General features: G+C 46.6%; 1 protein-coding gene across 2 annotated transcripts in view; it reads left to right on the plus strand.

Annotated features, from left to right (window-relative positions):
- The window catches only part of UBE2O (ubiquitin conjugating enzyme E2 O), a 47,775-nt gene that overhangs the window by 22,745 nt on the left and 4,178 nt on the right, over positions 1 to 20,852 (plus strand). For both annotated transcript variants that reach the window (XR_008849518.1, XM_056549859.1), the window contains exons 9-17: positions 1,503 to 1,954; positions 3,090 to 3,244; positions 3,375 to 3,487; positions 5,130 to 5,258; positions 8,640 to 8,729; positions 9,350 to 10,034; positions 11,441 to 11,577; positions 13,421 to 13,624; positions 15,074 to 15,131. Coding sequence is in view for 1 of the 2 variants with exons in the window: in XM_056549859.1 (XP_056405834.1) it covers positions 1,503 to 1,954; positions 3,090 to 3,244; positions 3,375 to 3,487; positions 5,130 to 5,258; positions 8,640 to 8,729; positions 9,350 to 10,034; positions 11,441 to 11,577; positions 13,421 to 13,624; positions 15,074 to 15,131 (2,023 nt within the window). In the remaining variant the exon portion in view is untranslated. The remainder of the gene's footprint in view (positions 1 to 1,502; positions 1,955 to 3,089; positions 3,245 to 3,374; positions 3,488 to 5,129; positions 5,259 to 8,639; positions 8,730 to 9,349; positions 10,035 to 11,440; positions 11,578 to 13,420; positions 13,625 to 15,073; positions 15,132 to 20,852) is intronic.

Consider the following 20,852-nt stretch of genomic DNA (forward strand, 5'->3'; position numbering starts at 1 on the left):
GGCCATCGCATGTATGTCGGGGCCATCGCATAAACGGCTATCCGGCAGCGCAGACTGCTCCAGCTACCACCGGATAGCCGTTTACGGTGCCCCGTGTGCCCCGGTGATGGTCTCCTACCTGTCCTCGGGGCTCCGGAGCATCCTCTTCGGGGTCCCCTGCTACGCCGGCGCTCTCCTTCAACGCCATCACGTGGTCGCGCACGCCGTCCCGTCATCCAATAGGAGCGGCTTGTGTAGCGATGTGATGGCGGCGACGGAGAGCGAGGATCCCGGGCAGCAGAGACGTTCCGGAGCCACCCCGGGGACACAGCGACAGCGATGGATGGCGACATCCAGGGCAGCGGTGACGGTCCGGAGCGGCAGGGACACATGAGTATTACCTCCTAAACTTTACATTGCACGGATCCCTCAACATACGATGGTTCATTTGGAACAGATTACCATCGTATGTTGACGGACTACTTTAGAGATAGATAGTATTGTGTGTGTTTATATATACAGGGATATGGAATTCCTATCGCCCGACTCCCGGGACATGCAGTTCTGGGTGCTGGGCAGGTGAATTTTTCCGGCCCTTAGCCCTGCTTCGGGGCAGCGCTCTGCATTCTGTACGGAGGGGGCTCCCAACTCCTGCCCGCTCTAATCGGCTGTTCTCAGTAACCTGGGGCCACCGCTAAAAGCCAGCATGCTGCGATCGCCGCACCTGGCTATTAACCCTTTAGATCGCCGCTGTCAAAGCGGACAGCTGTATCGAAAGGGACATGTGAATGCTCCCTGGTGGTCCAGTGGGGGGAGGGGGGGGGGGGTTTGGTGCCAGGTGTCATCCACTATAGAGGTAGCGGGAGGGTTACCTCTGTTCCCTGGTGTCCGTGGCTCTGTTATTGATAGAGCCTAGTCCAGCCAAGATCTATCAATGGATCGCAGAGCACACAGATCAATGGAGCTCAATAGAACTCTATTGATCTGTATGAGGAATCTAGTGATTCCTCCTAAAAGTCCAATAAAGTGTAAAAAAAAAAACACAAAAAAAAAACACACAGACATGAATAGAGGGGCGTGGGCTGCACCAAGATCATGGGGATCCCAGCGGCAGGACCCACCACAATCATACATCTTATCCTCTGTTCTTTGGATAGGGGATAAGATGTATAAGGCTGGAATAACCCTTTAAATTATACAAAGCGGATGTTACGTACTGAGATCCACCTCCCGTCTGATCATTTGATCAAATCACATGCCGTCTTTTGCTGCCATTTACAGCTCTTCGGTTCAGATTAGCTGTTGTGTAAGCTCGGCCTCATTTACCGCTATATAAACATATATATTTTTATAGCAATTTCATGTCTAGTACATCCAGCTGGGCCTTTGGTTGAATGAATGAAGAACCTGAGAAGAGCGGGTCACGTTACCAGCTTCCATGTAGGCTGTTGTGTTTGGGTCAATACCCCTAACATAATGTGTTATGAAATGTAACATTATATTCTCTTTGATCCTATTTGCAGCAAACAGAAAGGTTGCGGGAGAAGCAAATCATGAAGATTATCCAATGTGCACAGGAGCCAAGCAATTCAGCGGAGCTACTTAAAAAAAACTTTAATGCCGAACTCGGCGAGAATGTACTGAAAGGTGCCCCGCGAGATGAGGGGGATAAGGAACCAAGGAAAACCCCAAATTCTGAAGAATGTCCTACGCAGGATCAGTTGCTGGGAAATGTCCGTGAGATGTTTCAGGATCTGCCGCTTCAGCCCGGGGAGCAGGACGCCGACGATGAGGCAGCAGAAGACACCGATGACACTTGTTCCGTCACCTCATCTGCGAGTTCAACAACCTCCTCAAAAAGTGGCAGCGGGCCTGGACGTAAGAAGAGTATTCCGCTCTCCATACGGAACCTGAAGAGAAAGCACAAAAAGAAAAAGAAGAGCAAGGTGTACAGAGAATTTAAAGCCGGGGACAGGTTTGTAAAGGGGGTTGGGGATAACAGTTGTTGCACCTAGATGACTTTCCTCGATCTGCTGTACCACAAATTAAAGGGGTTCTCCACCATAAGGTGATTTTAGAACGTACCTGGCAGGCAGTAATGGACATGATTAGGAAGGATCTGTGCTTGTCTTGGGTCTAAATGTTGTGAGATTACCATAACACTGTGGCTAGCTTTTTGTGAACTGGTATTTCCTGTTTGAGTTTTCTTCTTTTGCCTACAAATCCCATAATTCCATTTTACTCCCTCCCACACATCAGCCACACCCCCTATTGAAACATAAATTAGCTGCATCCATTCAAAAGATCTGTGGTTTTCAATCAGGGTGCCTACAGCTGTTGCATTAGTTGCAGATTGATCTCTCTCCCACCAAGCGATCCCTCCACCCATTGAAGCAGACAGGCTCCCTGTCATCAGTTGACTAGGGCTTTCAGGTCTCGGCCGCATTGCAACCTGGGAAAAGTCTGAGATAGTCAGTTTATATGCTGTTTAAAAATAATCGGGTGAAAACCGCAAAAGAATTGAGAAAACCGTCACACACAAGTACAGACACTATATTATGAACTACACTAACTTTACAGCCCCTGTAGTATAGTCAAATTTAAAAAAAATCCTGGAATATCCCTTTTAAAGGGGTACTCGGTGGAATTTTCTTTTCTTTTTTTTTTTTTTTTTAAATCAACTGGTGCCAGAAAGTTAAACAGATTAGTAAATTACTACTAATAAAAATTCTTAATCCTTCCAGTACTTATCCGTTGCTGTATACTACCGAGGAAAATATTTTCTTTTCTGTCACGACCACAGTGCTCTCTGCTGACACCTCTGTCCATTTTAGGAACTGTCCAGAGCTGCATATGTTTGCTATGGGGATTTTCTCCTGCTCTGGAAAGTTCCTGACATGGACAGAGGTGTCAGCAGAGAACACTGTGGTCGTGACAGAAAAGAAATCCAACAAGAAAAGAATTTCCTCTGTAGTATGCAGCTGCTAAGAAGTACTGTAAGGATTAAGATTTTTGTAATAGAAGTAATTTACAAATCTGTTTAAAAAAAAAAAAATCAAGTTTTCCGCCGGAGTATCCCTTTAACTAACCCCATTCTTCTTCCCTTGCAGGGTGGCTGTTGAAATCATCACCACTGTGACCACAGCAGACGTCTTATGGCAAGACGGAACCGTAGAAACCAACATTCGCTCCAATGAGCTGCTCCCTATTCAGCATTTAGACAACAATGAGTTCTGTCCGGGAGATTTCGTGGTGGATAAAAGAGGTCTGTGAACTAAAACCTAGAAATGTTGTTGTTTTTTTTTTTTTTTTCGTTTTTTTTTTTTTTTTACTTCTGTTCGATTTGTAATGGCTACAAAACTCCTTACTAAGGCTTATGTTTGATTCCCTTCCAGCACACGCTTTGCAGGATCCAAGCATATATGGCGTGGTTCAGTACGGAGATCATAGGGGGCGTACGTGTGCAGTCAAGTGGATCAAGTTGAATTCCTCAGGGACTGACGTTGAGGTGAGAAAGCATCGGTTCAGAAGAGAGGGGCAGGATATTTAAGGGCATTTCAGCTGCTCGGAGAAGCAGATTAGGACTATGACCCCATTCACACATAGAGAAAAAAGCATTTTTTGTTTACAGCTGTCTGTGGCTAAAAACACAGCCATAAAGCAAACATTTTGTTTAGTTTTAAGCAGTTTACTGCTGAAAAACAACACATTTTTCTTACAGTGTGTGTACATGGCCTTAAAGGGGCACTCTGGAAAACATTATTATTATTATTTATTTTTATTTTTTTTAAATCATCTGGTGGCTGAAAGTCAAACCGATTTGTAAATTGCTTCTATTAAAAAAATCTTTATCCTTCCAGTACTTTTTAGCGGCTGTATGCTACAGAGGAAATTCTTTTCTGTTTGAATTTCTTTTTTTTTTTGTCTTGTCCACAGTGCTCTCTGTCCGTGTCAGGAACTGTCCAGAGTAGCGTAGGTTTGCTATGGGGATTTTCTCCTGCTCTGGACAGTTCCTGATACGGGCATCAGGTGTCAGCAGAGAGCACTGTGGACAAGACAAAAAAAAAAAAGAAATTCAAAAAGAATTGTAGCGTACAGCTGCTAAAAAGGGTGTACTGGAAGGGTAACATTTTTTTTAAATAGAAGTAATTTACAAATCTCATTCAAGAAAGACAAGGCAAAGTAACCGGCACTGCTGTGTAACGGCAATGGACATGCGACAGGTGGGGGGAATGAAGCGAGGATCCTCTCGGGGTGCTAAGTCCAGAACAACTTCAAAATCTACCCAAAAAGAACAAAGGACTGCACTCACCAGGGAGACGCTTCGACTTCTTTATTGTGCTTCAACCATGGTAAGAAATCACGGAGACTGTGTCAAACAGGTAAACATGGCAGAGACGCCGGGGAGCCCGGCGTCTCTGCCATGTTTACCTGTTTGACACAGTCTCCATGATTTCTTACCATGGTTGAAGCGTCTCCCTGGTGAGTGCTGTCCTTTGTTCTTTTCATGTGGTCATTTACAAATCTCTCTACGGACATCTCTGTCCATTTTAGGAACTGTCCAGAGTAGGAGAAAATCCCCATAGCAAACATATGCTGCTCTGGTCAGTTCCTAAAATGGACAGAGATGTCAGCAGAGAGCACTGTGTTTCAAAAAGAAAAGAATTTCCGCTGTAGTATTCAGCAGCTAAGAAGTACTGGAAGGATTAAGATTTTTTTAATAGAAGTAAATACAAATCTGTTTAACTTTCTGGCACCAGTTGAAAAAAAAAATGTTTTCCACCGGAGGACCCCTTTAAAGGGGTTGTCTAATGGAAAAAGAACTTATACCCTATCCACAGGCTACAGGATAAGTGTCTGATCCGACTGCTGGGACCCCTCACGATCTCCTTAACTGGCCCTGGTTCTACCCCATGCTGGAAGTGCCCGCGGTCAGACCTCCTCCAATCAGACACTTATTCCCTATCCTGGGAGTAGGAGATGAGTTGTTTTTCGCCAGACCACCTTAATGTACAGTGCAAATGTCTAATAGAAAATATATGAGGATTTTTTAGCTCCGTCCCTATATCAATTCCTTTAACAATGCACCTAAAAAGAAGAAACCCTGCCTGTTCCCAAATGAATATTTAAAGTAAAATGTTATATTTTAGATTGTTGGTGAAGAAGATGACGTTAGTGTCTATGACATTGCTGACCATCCAGACTTCCGCTTCCGAGCTACAGATATCGTGATTCGCATCGGAAGCTCAGACCCTAATTTTGCTGCCGATGGCAGTCAGGTAACCCAGTATAGTGCCACCTTGTTTTCTGAAAATGAATGATTTATTTTAGTTATCGGTAATTATACAAATATTTCACAAGCATGTACGTGGAAACTACACCCCTCACGGATTGTAATAAGGGGCGCAGTGAGCATTTACACCCCACTGACGTCTGACACATCTATGGAACAGTGGGCTGTGCAAATGAAATTACATTTTCATTAGCAAAAAAATATTCTGTGTGGGGTGTAGTTTCCAAAATGGTGTCACATGTGGTGGTGGTGGTGGGGGGGGGGGGGGTCCACTGTTCTGCCACCATGGGGGGCTTTGTAAACACCCTGACTTCAATTCCAGCCAAATTCTCTCTCCAAAAGCCCAATGGCGCTCCTTCTCTTGTGAGCCCTGTAATGCACCAGCAAAGCACTTTACATCCACATATGGGGGGTGTGTGTGTGTGTGTGTGTGTGTGTGTGTGTGTATGTGTATATATATATATATATATATTATATTATATTATATTATATTATTATTTATATTATATTATATTATTATTTATATTATATTATATTATTATTTATATTATATTATATTATATTATTATTTATATTATATTATATTATTATTTATATTATATTATATTATTATTTATATTATATTATATTATATTATTATTTATATTATATTATATTATATTATTATTTATATTATATTATATTATATTATTATTTATATTATATTATATTATATTATTATTTATATTATATTATATTATATTATTATTTATATTATATTATATTATATTATTATTTATATTATATTATATTATATTATTATTTATATTATATTATATTATATTATTATTTATATTATATTATATTATATTATTATTTATATTATATTATATTATATTATTATTTATATTATATTATATTATATTATTATTTATATTATATTATATTATATTATTATTTATATTATATTATTATTTATATTATATTATTATTCCGAAGAAATGGGATTACAAATTATGGGAGGGTATTTTTGTGAAAAAATAGTGCATTTCCACATACAACTTCAACGAAAATTCTTCAAACACCCGTGGGGTGTTGAGGCTCACTATACACCTTATGTTCTGTGAGGGGTGTAGTTTCCAAAATGGAAACGACACCCCTCATTGCCTCTGACGCCGCCGGTCCTCAGTCCCCGCGTTCTCAAGTGTCTGATGCCGCCCCCCCCCCTGCATAAACTGCCTCTGCAGCCATCTTCCTCTGCTCTGCCCGGACTTACAGGGAAGGGCAGAGCGGGGGATCCGAACTTTCACCCTCTTCCCTGCCCTGCAATTCACTGGTCAGTCCTTACTGGCCAATCCCATGGGATAGGAGGAGGTGACACCCCTGCCACCTCACTCCTATCCTTTAGGATGATCAAGGCTGTCTCTGACAGCTCCGATCATCCCTATTTTCCAGGCGATCGTGTCACCAGAGACCCGATCATCCCAGAAATGCCATGATTCGCCGGTCAGGACCCCTCCCCCCTAGGGGTTTGCATGGGGTGCCAGCTGAATGATTTCAGCAGGCATCCCGGACCAGTCCCCGCCCGGCAGGGACAGGAATTCCCATGGGCGTACAGGTACGCCCTGGGTCCTTAAATGTCAGGGTGTACCTGTACACCCTTGGTTCTTTAAGGGGTTGAACAGAACTTGTTAGTTATTTCTCACACTGAGCTATTGATGTATCCAGTTGCCATGGCTGGTTCTTTGGAGTTATTAATGTGGCTTAAACTAGTAGTATAGGTCACTGGTCTTCAACCTGCGGACCTCCAGATGTTGCAAAACTACAACTCCCAGCATGCCCGGACAGCCAACGGCTGTCCGGGCATGCCGGGAGTTGTAGTTTTGCAACATCTGGAGGTCCGCAGGTTGAAGACCACTGGTATAGGGGATTCTGTCACCTAGATATTGTTCCATATGTGAGGTCACATGTTTGGGGGTAGGTCTGCTCTATCAGCCAAAACCACACGAAACAGATAGATGAGTCTGCTGTATTCATGCTGAGCGCTCCCACCACCCCTTGTTATGGGGACTGATGACTAGCTGCTCACAGTAACCAAATGTCAGTCACTGATAAGAGGGGCAGGAGACGTCTCCCTCCCCCCACAAATACGGGCGACTAGAAGGTGGATTCATGCATTTTATCATTTTTCTCCACATACAAATCCTCATCAATACGCAGGTCTTGCATGTGGATTTTGATGCAGGTTAGAGATGAGCGAACTTACAGTAAATTCGATTCGTCACGAACTTCTCGGCTCGGCAGTTGATGACTTTTCCTGTATAAATTAGTTCAGCTTTCCGGTGCTCCGGTGGGCTGGAAAAGGTGGATACAGTCCTAGGAGACTCTTTCCTAGGATTGTATCCACCATTTCCAGCCCATCGGAGCACCTGAAAGCTGAACTAATTTATGCAGGATAAGACATAAACTGCCGAGCCGAGAAGTTCGTGACGAATCGAATTTACTGTAAGTTCGCTCATCTCTAATGCAGGTTTTTTGGGGGCCTTGCTGCGGATTTCACCCTTTCAGTAAAATCTGAATTAAGTTTGTATCATATGTAAGTTTGTATGGATTTAATATACTGCCCCTACATAGGGAACAGATCTGCTTTCATTGTTAACCCTTAAACTGATCCCTATTAACCCACGGAGGACAGCTGATTCTTAATTTTTGCATTTTTATATCATCTAAAAAACTTTTGGGGTGTTGTTTTTTTTTTTCCACTGCTCACCATGCAGTAAACCAGTGGTTCCCAAAATGTGGCCCTCCAGATGTTGCAAAACTACAACTCCCAGCATGCCTGGACAGCCAACGGCTGTCCAGGCATGCTGGGAATTGTAGTTTTGCAACATCTGGATGGCCACAGTTTGGGGACCACTGCTCTAAACGAATGCCATGTGCAGCAGGGAGATCGCAGGGGTCCCCAGCGTTGGGACCCCCGTGATCAGACATCGTATCCCTATCCTTTGGATAGGGATAGGATGTCTAGGGGCGGAGTACCCCTTTAATCATGGATTGATGAACTTTACATTACAATGATGAAACATTACTCCTTACAAACAAAATATTTCAAATACTTTAAACCTAAATTGAATGATCCAGTGGTTGTTTGTGTGACTCTGAGCCACCTAAAAGACTCCATAAATGAGCGCCCATCCACTAGATGATAGGATACTGGGTGCCTGGTTTTTGGGCTTTTTTACTGAACCTTTGCTTGCAGTAGATACCTGTACTCGGACATCTTGGCTACCCTGGCTTGTGGTGTTCAGGGTTGTTGTTTTCTAGGGTATTAGCAATGCTCTAGTGCTCTCAGTAGATGTAAGTTTTTCTTGCTCTTTATCTCTTTCAGCCTTCAGTCGGGCAAGTTGCCCGTGTAGATATCAGTAGTAAAGTAGAAGTGATTTGGGCCGACAATTCCAGGACCATTGTCCTTCCACAGGTAAGAATGTCGTTCACCTTCTTTGGGCTGTAGGGCAGCGTTTCCTAACCAGGGTGCCTCCAGGTGTTGCAAAACTACAACTCCCAACATGCCTGGATGGCATTTGGTTACAAGCAGCTATGTCCTTCCCTAGCAGATTAACTCATCAGGTTAAAGCATCTATGTATTATCCTAGCACAGTGGCCTCTAAACTGTAGACCTCCAGCTGTTGCAAAACTGCAACTCCCAGCATGCCTGGATGGCATTTGGTTACAAGCAGCTATGTCCTCCCCTAGCAGATAAACTCATCAGATTAAAGCATCTATGTATTATCCTAGCACAGTGGCCTCTAAACTGTAGACCCCCAGCTGTTGCAAAACTGCAACTCCCAGCATGCCTGGATGGCATTTGGTTACAAGCAGCTATGTCCTCCCCTAGCAGATTAACTCATCAGGTTAAAGCATCTATGTATTATCCTAGCACAGTGGCCTCAACTGTAGACCTCCAGCTGTTGTAAAACTGCAACTCTGGAAGCACCCTGGTTGGGAAACACTGCTGTAGGGTAATGGGTGTTTGACTTTAGGGCTTCAAATAATATGAATTGTTAAACTTTCTCTTCTTAACTTTGTGTTCCTCTTCAGCATTTATACAATGTAGAGTCGGAGCTGGAGGAATCTTTCTATGACTCTGTGGACAGCAGCACTAGCGGCGCCTCCTCTGATGAGTGGGAAGATGACAGTGATAGTTGGGAGACCGACAATGGCCTGACAGAGAACGAACACTCGCGTGTAGGTTTGGACGGAGCAGAGGAAGCACAAAGTGCAAGCGCGTCCGCAGAGGTGGCTCCACAAACGGAGATGGATGATGCACAGCCCAGTACTGCGGCAGGCGCTGTAGGGCCCCCTGGGCTTGTAGTCAAAGTCAATGAGAAGGAAGGGATGATCAAGAGCTTCAAGGAGTTAAAGGAGGCTATTAAGATACTGGAAAGCTTGAAAAACATGACTGTGGAGCAGCTGCTGACTGGTTCACCGACCTCCCCCATCGCTGAGCCGGAGAAGTTTACCAGAGAGAAGAAATTCCTGGACGACATCAAGAAGTTACAGGAAAATCTGAAGAAGACACTTGACAATGTGGCCATTGCAGAGGAAGAGAAGATGGAATCTGCGCCGGAGGCAGAAAAAGATGATAAAGCTGAAGCCCAGACCCCGGTCCGGTCAGAGTGGCCTAGTGACACCCCTGTCCTGTGCCAGCAATGTGGGGGCAAACCGGGCGTCATCTTCACAAGTGCTAAAGGAGAAGTCTTCTCTGTGCTAGAAAGTGCACCAGGTAAGGAGACTGCGGGGATGAATTAATTACCAGCTTTTCTTTATGAAGCCCTAAGTAACGTGCTGCAGTCTCCAATTTGAGTCCCAATTGCTTTTCAGAGTTATCAGCCGGTGGGGTAGTTAAATGGGTACGCCGGTGGGAAATGATTTTTTTTTTTTTTTAAATCAACTGGTGCCAGTAAGATTTGTAAATTACTTCTACTTAAAAATCTTAATCCTTCCAGTACTTATCAGCTGATGTATTATCCACAGGAAGTTCTTTCCTTTTTAGAATTTCTTTTCTGTCTGACCACAGTGCTCCCTGCTGACACCTCTGTCCATATCAGGAACTGTCCGGAGCAGGAGAGGTTTGCTATGGGGATTTGCTCCTGCTCTGGACAGTTCCTGACATGGACAGAGGTGTCAGCAGAGAGCACTGTGGTCAGACAGAAAAGAAATTTAAAAAGAAAAGAACTTCCTGTTGAACATACAGCAGCTGATAAGTACTGGAAGGATTAAGATTTTTAAATAGAAGTCATTTACAAATCTGTTTAACTTTCTGGCCCCAGTTGATTTTAATTTTTTTTTACAGGGGAGTACCCCTTTAATGCAGTCAAAGTGAACTACAGCCAGTGCCCCCCAACGTAGAGCCATTGCATAATACGACACTACGTGTGGCAATTAGGCACCGTCCCATTGACTGCAAGGCGGTTCCAGGTGTACTATTATTCCGCCAAAAGAATGAACATGTTGTTGGTTATTTCGGCGTAATACGGATCTGCCTTAGAAGCTTTGCTACATAACTTCTTCAGTGAGCAAGGGCCCATAGTGTCCAGCTGCAGTTTGACATGCTGGGTATTATTATTATTTTAATATTTAATATTATGGTTGTGTTTTTTTTTTTTTTTTTATTTTAAGAAAAAAAAAAAAAAATATATATATATATATATATATATAATTATTATTATTATTATTATTATTATTATTATTATTATTATTATTATTATTATTAGCAAACCTATTACAAAAAACTGCAGCTATTGAAATTGTAAGATCTGGATTGGTAGTTCTCTTCATACTTGTTATGGGCCTATACCAGGGTTTCCCAGCCAGGATGCCTCTAGCTGTTGCAAAACTACAACTCCCGGCATGCCCGGACAGCCGAAGGCTGTCCGGGCATGCTGGTAGTTGTAGTTTTGCAACAGCTGGAGGCACCCTGGTTGGAAACCCTGGTCTATATATTATGCTTCACAACTTTGTCTATGCTTCTCTTCTTGCATAGTCTTGAATATGATTAGACTGTGTATACAGTCACAGCGCATGTAGCTTCTTCCAGGACCTTGAGAGTCTTCTGGAAACCCCTTCCCTTCAGGTGCCTCTTGCAGTGTGGTGTGTATTATAATCTCTCACCTCTCTCACCCCCCTCAGAGAGCCATGCTTTCAAGAAGCTGGAGTTCCAGGCACCAGAAGCAAAGAAGTTTTTCAGCACCGTACGCAAAGAAATGGCTTTACTTGCCACATCCCTTCCTGATGGCATCATGGTGAAGACTTTTGAAGACAGAATGGTAGGTCCTGTCTTGTTGCTACTTGTCTTCTTACTTTGCCCTTTATGATGTCAGTAATGGGGATTTTGGTGTTAAAGGAGAGAGTTTTAGATCACAGGGGTCCTACCGCTGTATAGGGCCCCAACTATCCCTGGGGGCTGTGCGTCACTACCCCCGCCTGAAGCAGGGCGGCCACCCTCCCTTCTATATATCTATATGGCAAAGCCGTTCAGCTCTCCCATAGAGATATATGGACGTGGCAGCCCCCCATTCCCGGGAGAGCCGAGGCTCAGTACAGGTGATTGTGGGGGGTGCCAGTGCTCATACCGCCGCAATCTAAAATGTATCCCTTCTCCTTTAACCAATCTCTATTGTTTCGTGCAAGGTCACACATGACGTATCTTGCTTCATATTTACTGCTGTGTATTTCCTACCAGTCATTGGGTAGCAAAATACGGCACGTGTGACCCTACCCTTAAAATGTAAATCCAGCTCAAAGGATGCATGTTGGGAGATCTTTTTGGTGAAATTCTCACAAAGCTGTTGTAGGGGCCCTAAATGCAGTTTGAGCTCTACCGATCTGTTCAGAGCCTGTGTCAAGTCTCCACTAACTCAAGTAAAGCTCCATTGGAATTTTCTGACCTTTTTAAATTGGGTTCGACCGATATTATCGCCCGATAATCACAATTTTGGGCATTATCGGTATCGGCAATTACCTTACCGATAAACGATAATGCACAGTCTCCGTTCCCCCCCCCCCCCCCCCGACCCACCGCACCGCGTCACGCACCCCCCCCGGCCCCATTTTATAATTATCAGTTCCCAGGGTCCACGCTACTTCTGGCTCCTGCTGCATCCTGCGTTATGCTGTGCGCAATGACGAGTGACACGACGTGACGTCACCGTCAGTGCGCACAGTGACAGTTCAAGAGGACGCCACCGGAGCCAGATGTAGAGTGGACCCCGGGAACAGGTAATTATAAAACCGGGGATGGGGGAGGCAATGGGGCTGGGGGGGTGCGACGCGGGGCGGTAGGGGGCGCGGAGCGGTGCTGTGGTGGGGGGGGCGGCGGCCGTGAGAGGTCTCAGTACCCCCTGACAGGTAGGGGGAGAGAAGCGGGTGGCGGCCTATGGCACCGCAAAAGCCACTGCAGTGCATTGATTTAAAGTGCCTGCTTTAAATCAATGATCTGCAGCGGTGTCACGGGAGGATAAATAGCCGATAACTTATACCGGGATATCGGTATAAGTTATCGGCTATCGGCCCTAACCTCCACCGATTATCGTTATTGGCCCTAACCTCCACCGATTATCGTTATCGGCCCTAAAAAAAAAACGATATCGGTCGATTCCCTACTTTTAAAAACCTTTTGACTTAAGATATAGTACGTTTAGTTCCATTTTAAGTTGTCTGTGCTATACCTCAGTGTATGTTAGGTTCAGTGTCGAGCCCTGCATCGGGACCTAATGCAACATGTGCAGGTGGTAATGAGGCTATTGCAGACGGTCAGGTGCTATGTCCGTGGGTGCTGCAAATCCCCAGCATAATGCTTGATGCTGAGTTGTGCCGCCTGTTTCGCTGTTTCCTCCCCTCCCCCTGACTGGAGGTGATACTCTTATGCTATGCGACGTATGTTGCGTTCCTTCTACGGCCGTTCCGTAACCAATAGCTGCACAATTTTGCCAGAGTGATTGTGACCTGCCCCCTATTGTCTCGGAAAGGTATGCTGCCAGAACGTGCAGAGGACGTATCTTCTTCTAAGTCCTGTTTATTATTTTGCTGTATTTAGACAAGTTTATGGTGATGGTAGTTAGTAGGTTGTCTCACTGCTCTGTGTTCCCTTTCTGTTTTGTATCTTTTTAGGACCTTTTTTCTGCCTTCATAAAAGGTCCTACGCGTACCCCGTATGAGGACGGCCTGTTCTTGTTTGACATACAGCTGCCCAACATCTATCCTGCTGTGCCGCCACTTTTCCGCTATCTGTCCCAGTGCAGCGGACGGCTAAATCCGAATCTCTACGACAATGGGAAAGTGTGTGTCAGTCTGCTGGGCACCTGGATCGGGAAGGTAGGTTCTGTACGCAGATCTGTTGTACTAGCGACAAAGTGTTTGTCAGTAGATTTTAATAAGCAGCCATCTTATTGAAGAGGTAGCACTTTACTTGATCTTGCTTTTTTTTTTTAGCTGTGAAACTTAAATTTAAAGGGGTACTCCACCCCTAGGCATCTTATCCCCTATCCAAAGGATAGGGGATAAGATATCTGATACCCGATGTCCCTGCTGCACCAGGCGTTCGTTTAGAGCGTTGGGTGCAGCCCCAGAGGCTCGTGATGTCACAGTCACGCCCCGTTTGGGACGTTGCTGCCACGCCCCCTCAATGCAAGTCTATGGAAGGGGGCGTGACGGACGTCACGCCCCCTCCCATAGATTTGCATTGAGGGGGCTTGGCCGTGACGTCGCGAGCCTCCGCCCTGCATCGCCAGTCATCCGGCACGGAGGGAAGTTTGCTCCGTGCATCGGATGTCTGGGGTGCAGAGGCAAAGATCGCTGGGTTCTCATCGGCAGGACCCCCGCAATCAGACATCTTATCCCCTATGCTTAAGATAGGAGATAAGATGTCTAGGGGCTGTTACCCTTCTAACCAATCAGATTACTTCTTTCATTTTTAAAACCGCCTCTGAAAAATAAAAGCAGCGATCTGATTGGTTGCTATGGGCAACTGGTCAACTTTTCTTCTGCACAAGTTTCAATAAATCTGACGGCCATTGGCTGTTCTTGCATGCTGGGAGTTGTAGTTGTGCAACATCTTTAGGGCTGCAGTTTGAAACTGATGGGGAAAGTCGTCATTGTTTCCACGTCCATAGTCACACCATTATAAAGCATATGAGCATGCCCTAGTATACAGGAGGGTAGGTAAGGCTATGTTCACATGATGGCAGAACATACTGGTGCTAGGACCGCCCCGGAATGTGTTGTCTCCTAGACATTAGTGCGTGTAAACATAGCCTAAAGAGTCCCCAGACTACAATGACACAAGTCTGTGTGGAGGCAGACATTGAGCTCTCAATCCGATGTACAGTGCAGGAAATTGGGTTACAGACAGAATGCCGCCCACTCACCCCCATTCATTCTTCAAGTCATATGTAATGATGCGTTATTCACCCTGTTCATCATGCAATTGGTTAAAAAGCTGCACAGGACAAGTATAGTGGGACTACTGATCTTTATGGCAGTGTTTCACAAAAAAGCATACCTCAATCTGTTGCAAAACTCCAACACCCAGCATGCCCGGACAGCCTTCGGCTGTCCGGGCATGCTGGGAGTTGTAGTTTTGCAACAGCCGGGGGCACCCTGGTTGGGGAACACTGCTTTAGGTAACTTGCCCCGGCATGAAGATACAGCAGTTTTTGTGCACATTTCCAGTAGAAACCACATACACTGGTTCATCGGGTTCTTGTTAATGCAGCAGGTTAATACCCAATGTCTTCAATATGATCTGTTTCTCTTACTGAACAGGGTACAGAGAGATGGACAAGCAAGTCCAGTCTTCTTCAGGTTCTCATATCCATTCAAGGTGGGTAATGCTTGTCTGAAAAAAAAATACCATAGATTTGGAGACAGGCCGGAGTAATAAGGCTTATTTATTTAAAATTTTAAATATAGATATATTTATTAAATATACATATTTTGATAGTGTGGGTATATAAAAAAAACAAATAAAAATCTAATATATATCTCCACACACTAACAAAACACACATATTATTTTTTATTTTAAATCAATACTTCATTATTCATAAAAAAATTATAGATATATAGCTATATATCTTTATTCTTTCTATTTATTCCTTTTTTTTATTTATTATTGATCATTATTACTATTTTTTTTATTACTATTCTATTACTAGAATAATAGTAATAATAGTAGTAATAATTAATACAATTATTATTATCTACTATTGTTACTATTAAAGGAAGACTGTCAGCTTTCTCCCCCCGCACTAACCAGCGGTACTGGCTGGTAGTGCGGGGGACGCTGATCAGTTTGATCCTTACCGTGCCCGGATCTGCCGCGCCATTATGCCGCAATCTTCTATTTTCGGTATATTCAAATGAGGTGAAAACTGGCACTCTGACGTCAGGGTTTTTAGCTGCAGCGCCACCCAGTTCATCAATATTCCTCCCCTCCCTCCGCCTCTCCCTCTTCTCCCCGCTCTGTAATGAAGAGGGAGGGGAGGAAAAAGGATTTTTGTCTTACCGTAAAATCTTTTTCTCAGAGCATCCATTGGGGGACACAGATCTTGGGTGTATGCTGTTGTTGCTAGGAGACTTGACACTAAGGAAATCAAAAAGTCGGCTCCTCCCAGCAGGACATACCCGCCTACAGAGCGTGAGATAATCAGTTTAGTCCCCAAGCAGCAGGAGAGGACCGAGAAGGCAGAAAACCAAGACCAGTCCGAGGTAACCAGAACAAAAAATTAACTGAACACACCCTCGGACAGGTAACCAAAACCAGAACACCAAAGAAAGGGCGGGAGCTGTGTCCCCCCAATGGATCCTCTGAGAAAAAGCTTTTACGGTAAGACAAAAATCCTTTTTTCTCTATCTGCTCCATTGGGGGACACAGACCTTGGGACGTACCAAAGCCGTCCCTAGGGTGGGTACAGAAAACAATCAAGGGGCAGGCTGTGCCACCGCCGCCTGCAACACCTTACGGCCCAGACTAGCATCCGTGGATGCAAAGGTATGAACCTGGTAGAATTTAGTAAAAGTGTGCAAGGACGACCAGGTAGCCGCCTTACAGACTTGAGAGGCTGAAGCCCTGTTATGGAGAGCCCAGGAAGCTCCGACAGAATGCGTGGAGTGAGCTGAAACCCTGAAAGGAGGAGTCTTCCCCCTGCAACGGTAAGCCTCTGAAATGGCAGACTTGATCCACTGCGAAATGGTTTCCTTGGAAGCAGGTAAACCCTTACGGTGACCGTCCGTAAGAACAAAAAAGGAATCACATTGACGAAAGGGAGACGTAACAGAGAGGTAGGTACGCACTGCCCGTACCACATCAAGTTTATGAAGCAAACGCTCCCCGGAATGAGATGGAGCGGGATAAAAGGACGGGAGGACGATATCCTCATTAAGGTGGAAAGCAGAAACCACCTTAGGTAAAAAAGAAGGAAGCGGAGAAAAAACAACTTTGTCCTAATTGACAATTAGAAAGGGAGAGCGGCAAAAAAGAGCCGCCAACTCCGAAACCCGTCTGATGGAGGTAATTGCCATAAGGAACGCCACCTTCCAGGAAAGAAGACAAAGGGAAACCTCCCTAAAGGGTTCAAAGGGCGCGCCCTGCAGTGCACCAAGGACCAAATTAAGATCCCAAAGAGAAGTTGTAAGGAGGAACATTGTAGGCCACTCCTTGAAGGAGGCCCGAACATGAGAATCAAATGCCAGAGGGCGTTGGAAAAGAATGGAAAGGGCAGACACTTGACCCTTTAATTAAAGAAGGCTTGCGTGCCTTGAGCATGGTGCGAATCACCTGTGTTAAGAAGCCAAGGGCCCTTAGTACCGCGGTCCCAACCACCACGCCGTCAAATACAGAGACGGTAATTTGGGGTGGCCCAGGGGACCCTGAGAGAGAAGGTGTGAACGAAGAGGAAGGCGCAACAGAACGTCGTCCAGGAGCCGGACGACATCGGCGTACCACGCCCTCCGAGGCCAATCTGGAGCCACGAGAATGGCGGGAATGCCCTCCGCTTTGAGCTTCCTCAGGACCCTGGGAAGGCAAGGAAGAGGAGGGAACAGATAAGGTAGGGCGAACCCCGACCAAGGAATTACCAGTGCATCCGCTGCCAGAGCACGGGGGGTCCCGCGACTTCGACACAAAGAGGGGAACCTTCTGGTTGTGGCGGGATGCAAAGTGATCCACTTCTGGAGTTCCCCAGAGGCCACAGATCTCTGCAAACACCTCCGGATGAAGGGACCACTCGCTGGGATCGGGAGAGGACCGGCTTAGGAAGTCCGCTTCCCAATTGTTTACGCCTGGGATGTGAATTGCCGAGATGGCTGGAACCCTGAGCTCCGCCCAGAGAAGGATCTTGGAAACTTCAGCCATCGCTGCCAGACTGTGGGTGCTATCCTGGCGATTGATGTATGCCCCGCAGTGGAGTTGTCCAACTGGACACGAACTGGGTGGTCCTAGAGAAGGATCTCCCAATGTAACAGGCAAAGGTAGATTGCCCTCAGCGCTAAGGTGTTGATCGGGAAGAGGGTCTCCCTGGGAGACCAAAAGCCCTGGACTGTCCGGTCTCGGAAAACACCCCTCCAACCCAAATTGCTGGCATCCATCGTGACAACCAGCCAATGGAGGGGCAGGAAGGCATGCCCCTGAAGAAGCAGGGGGGAGCGGAGCCACCACAGAAGGGAGCGACGAGATGACCGAGGAAGTACGATCTTGCCATCGAGGGACAATGGGGACCTATCCGACCTGGATGAATTGCATGTTGAAGGAGTCAAAAATGAAATTGAGCGAAGGGAACGGCCTCCATGGCTGCCACCATCCGACCCAGGACTTCCATGCAAAACCGAATGGATACTGGGGAGGGGTTCCTGAGTATACAAACCCCCGACAGAAGGGTCAACCGCTTGTCCGGCGGAAGGTGAACCCGGGCGGACCAGGTGTCGAATCGAAGTCCTAGAAAAAGCAGGGAATGAGTGGGGGATAGGTTGGACTTGTCCCGATTGACCAACCAACCGAAGTGAGACAGGGCCTGAAGAGTGAGGGTGAGACTCTCTAGATTCTGGTCCTTGGACGGAGCCTTGATCAGAAAGGTAAGGGATCACGGAGAGCCCCCTTGTCCGTAGCAGACCGATCACCGGTGCAAGGACCTTGGTGAACACCCTCGGAGCTGTGACTAGGCCGAAGGGGAGAGCCACAAACTGAAAATGTCCCTCTGGGACAGCAAAGCGGAGGAACCGCTGATGTCCCGGAAAATTCGGAACATGGAGGTTGGCGTCCCTGATGTCCACTGAGGAAAGAAAGGAGGGACTGAAGCACACCCCGGAAGGCCTAAGCCAGAGAGGGAGATTGCGGAGCTCGGGAAAGGAAAAAGCGATCCTTTGGAAGAGAGGCAAACTCGATCCGGCAACCATTGGACACCACATCTCTGACCCTGGAGTCCTGCACATGCGTGGTCCAGACTTCCCGGAAGAGTAACAGATGGCCTCCCACCCGAGAAAAATCCGCGAGTGGGGGCGTCCCTTCAGGCGGAGGTGGGTTTGCGGGTACCCGCCTTGGCGCTAAGCGGCCCGAACTCCAGGATGTGCGAGTCTGGAAGAAGGGAGCCTTTTTGTCCCGAGAAGGCGCCTGCCTGGTCCCCTTCGTGACCCCGAGGTCCGAAAAAAACGAAAGGAGGTAGATTTACAGCGGGAGGTAGATCTACAGGCCTTATTTTGAGGTAATAAGGAACTCTTCCCTCCCGTGGCTTCAGAGATGATCTCGTCTAGGCGCTTACTAAAAAGCCGAGAACCAGTAAAAGGAAGCTCAGTGAGAGACTTCTTGGAGGCTGCGTCCGCATCCCAGGCTTTGAGCCACGCGGATCTACAGAGAGCCACAAGGTTACCCGTGGCAAAAGCAGCACAGCGGGCCGACTGCATGGAAGCAGAACATAGAAAATCTCCCGCTTTAGAAAGCAGGAGAATTAAGTCGGCCAGTTCTTCCGAGGAAGCTCCAGAAAAATTACCCTGGCGGAGTCGGTAAACCCAGATCGTAAGGGCCCTGGAAACCCAGGCAGAGGCAAATGCAGGGAGATGAGATGAACCCGCAGCCTCAAAGGCAAATTTAGCCAAGGTCTCCCCTTTTTGTCCGCTGGATCCATAAAAGATGCAGCATTGGGCAAGGGTAGGGTAGTAGTCTTAGACAGACGGGAGACTGTGGGTCCACCGTAGGAGGTGAGGACCACCGGGCAATGAGGTCCTTAGCAAAGGGATAACGCGATTGAACCGTCTTTGTTTCTTGAAACCTCTTGTCAGGGTGCCTCCAGGCAGACTCTAGCAAGGCTTCAAATTCAGCATGGGAGCTGAACATCTTGTGTGCCAGACGGGCACGATGAAAGGAAACTTCTGGGACAGCGTCCGAAGTTACTGGGTCCTCTAGGTGAAAGGTGTCTCTTATGGCCGAAACCAATGAGTCCACCGTATCAGTCATGTCTGCGTGGTCTTCTGAGTCTTGAAACAGAAGCAGCCTCATCAACTAGTTCACCAGGGGAGTGGGAACGGGTGGAGGCTGCCTTAGAAGAGGGAGACACTGACCTGGCACGCCGTTCTGGAGACTCAGAACGGCGACTCAGGGAGCGTCTTCTGGAAGAAAGACACTTGCTGGAAGACGTAGCAGAGGGTTGATGCCCATGCCTACGTCTGTACAAAGACTCCGGAGAGGAGTCAGAGGAATAGCCCCTATTACGCTTGTGAGAGCGTTTAAAATAGGGTGATGGAGAGCGAGGCTCTATTGGGGAACGGTGTAAGGAGGACCTCTCTAAGGCAGTCACCACGGAACATGAGACCTGCGCCAAGTCAGAAATAGACAGAGAGGGAAGACGCCCACATTGGAGGGGAAGCAGAGCCCACTGGGTGTGGGAGAGCATCCTGAATAAGAATACCAGGAGGGTCAGGGGGTGCAGTGGTGCAGGCGGAACAAGTGGTTCAGCAGACCCAGCCATTTTGCGTTGCAGCCCTTACAAGTATAGTAGGTGACAGGGCCCCAGGTACCTGCTTAGAGGGAGGGACAGCGGACATGGAAAAATAGGGTAATCTCACCAGCATCCATGTCCCCCACCAGGCAGCTGCTGTGAGAAAAGCAGGGACAGCAGGACCAATCAGAAGAGAGGGGCCGGGTTAGACTGGAGCTCCTCTGATTGGCCTCCAGTCCCCCGCACAGCTCTGATTGGTTGAAGAGATTTGCGCTCTCCCTAGGACGTGAATCCCGCCAGGGAAGAAAGATGCCGGCTCATAATGGTGCCCGCTCCAATCCCCGAAGCATATGTGAGTGCCGGGGAATAGGAGCGGGCGAAGTACCGGCGCAGCGAGCCGCTGTGAAAACGAAAGTAAACTGCTCCCTGGCCGCGCTGCACACCACGCGGCCGGAGCACAGAAGAAAAAAAACCCATAGAGAAGGAAGCCGTGGCTGCTGAATAAAGAGCCTGCCCAGTGAACAGTCCTACACCACTGATATTAACCCCCTGAGTTCCCCCAATAGCGTTAGGGAGCCCTTGCCCAATAGGGACCCCAACTAGAAACAATAAAAAGGA

This window comes from Hyla sarda, chromosome 13 (assembly GCF_029499605.1).
Source record: "Hyla sarda isolate aHylSar1 chromosome 13, aHylSar1.hap1, whole genome shotgun sequence".
Classification (NCBI taxonomy): domain Eukaryota; kingdom Metazoa; phylum Chordata; class Amphibia; order Anura; family Hylidae; genus Hyla; species Hyla sarda.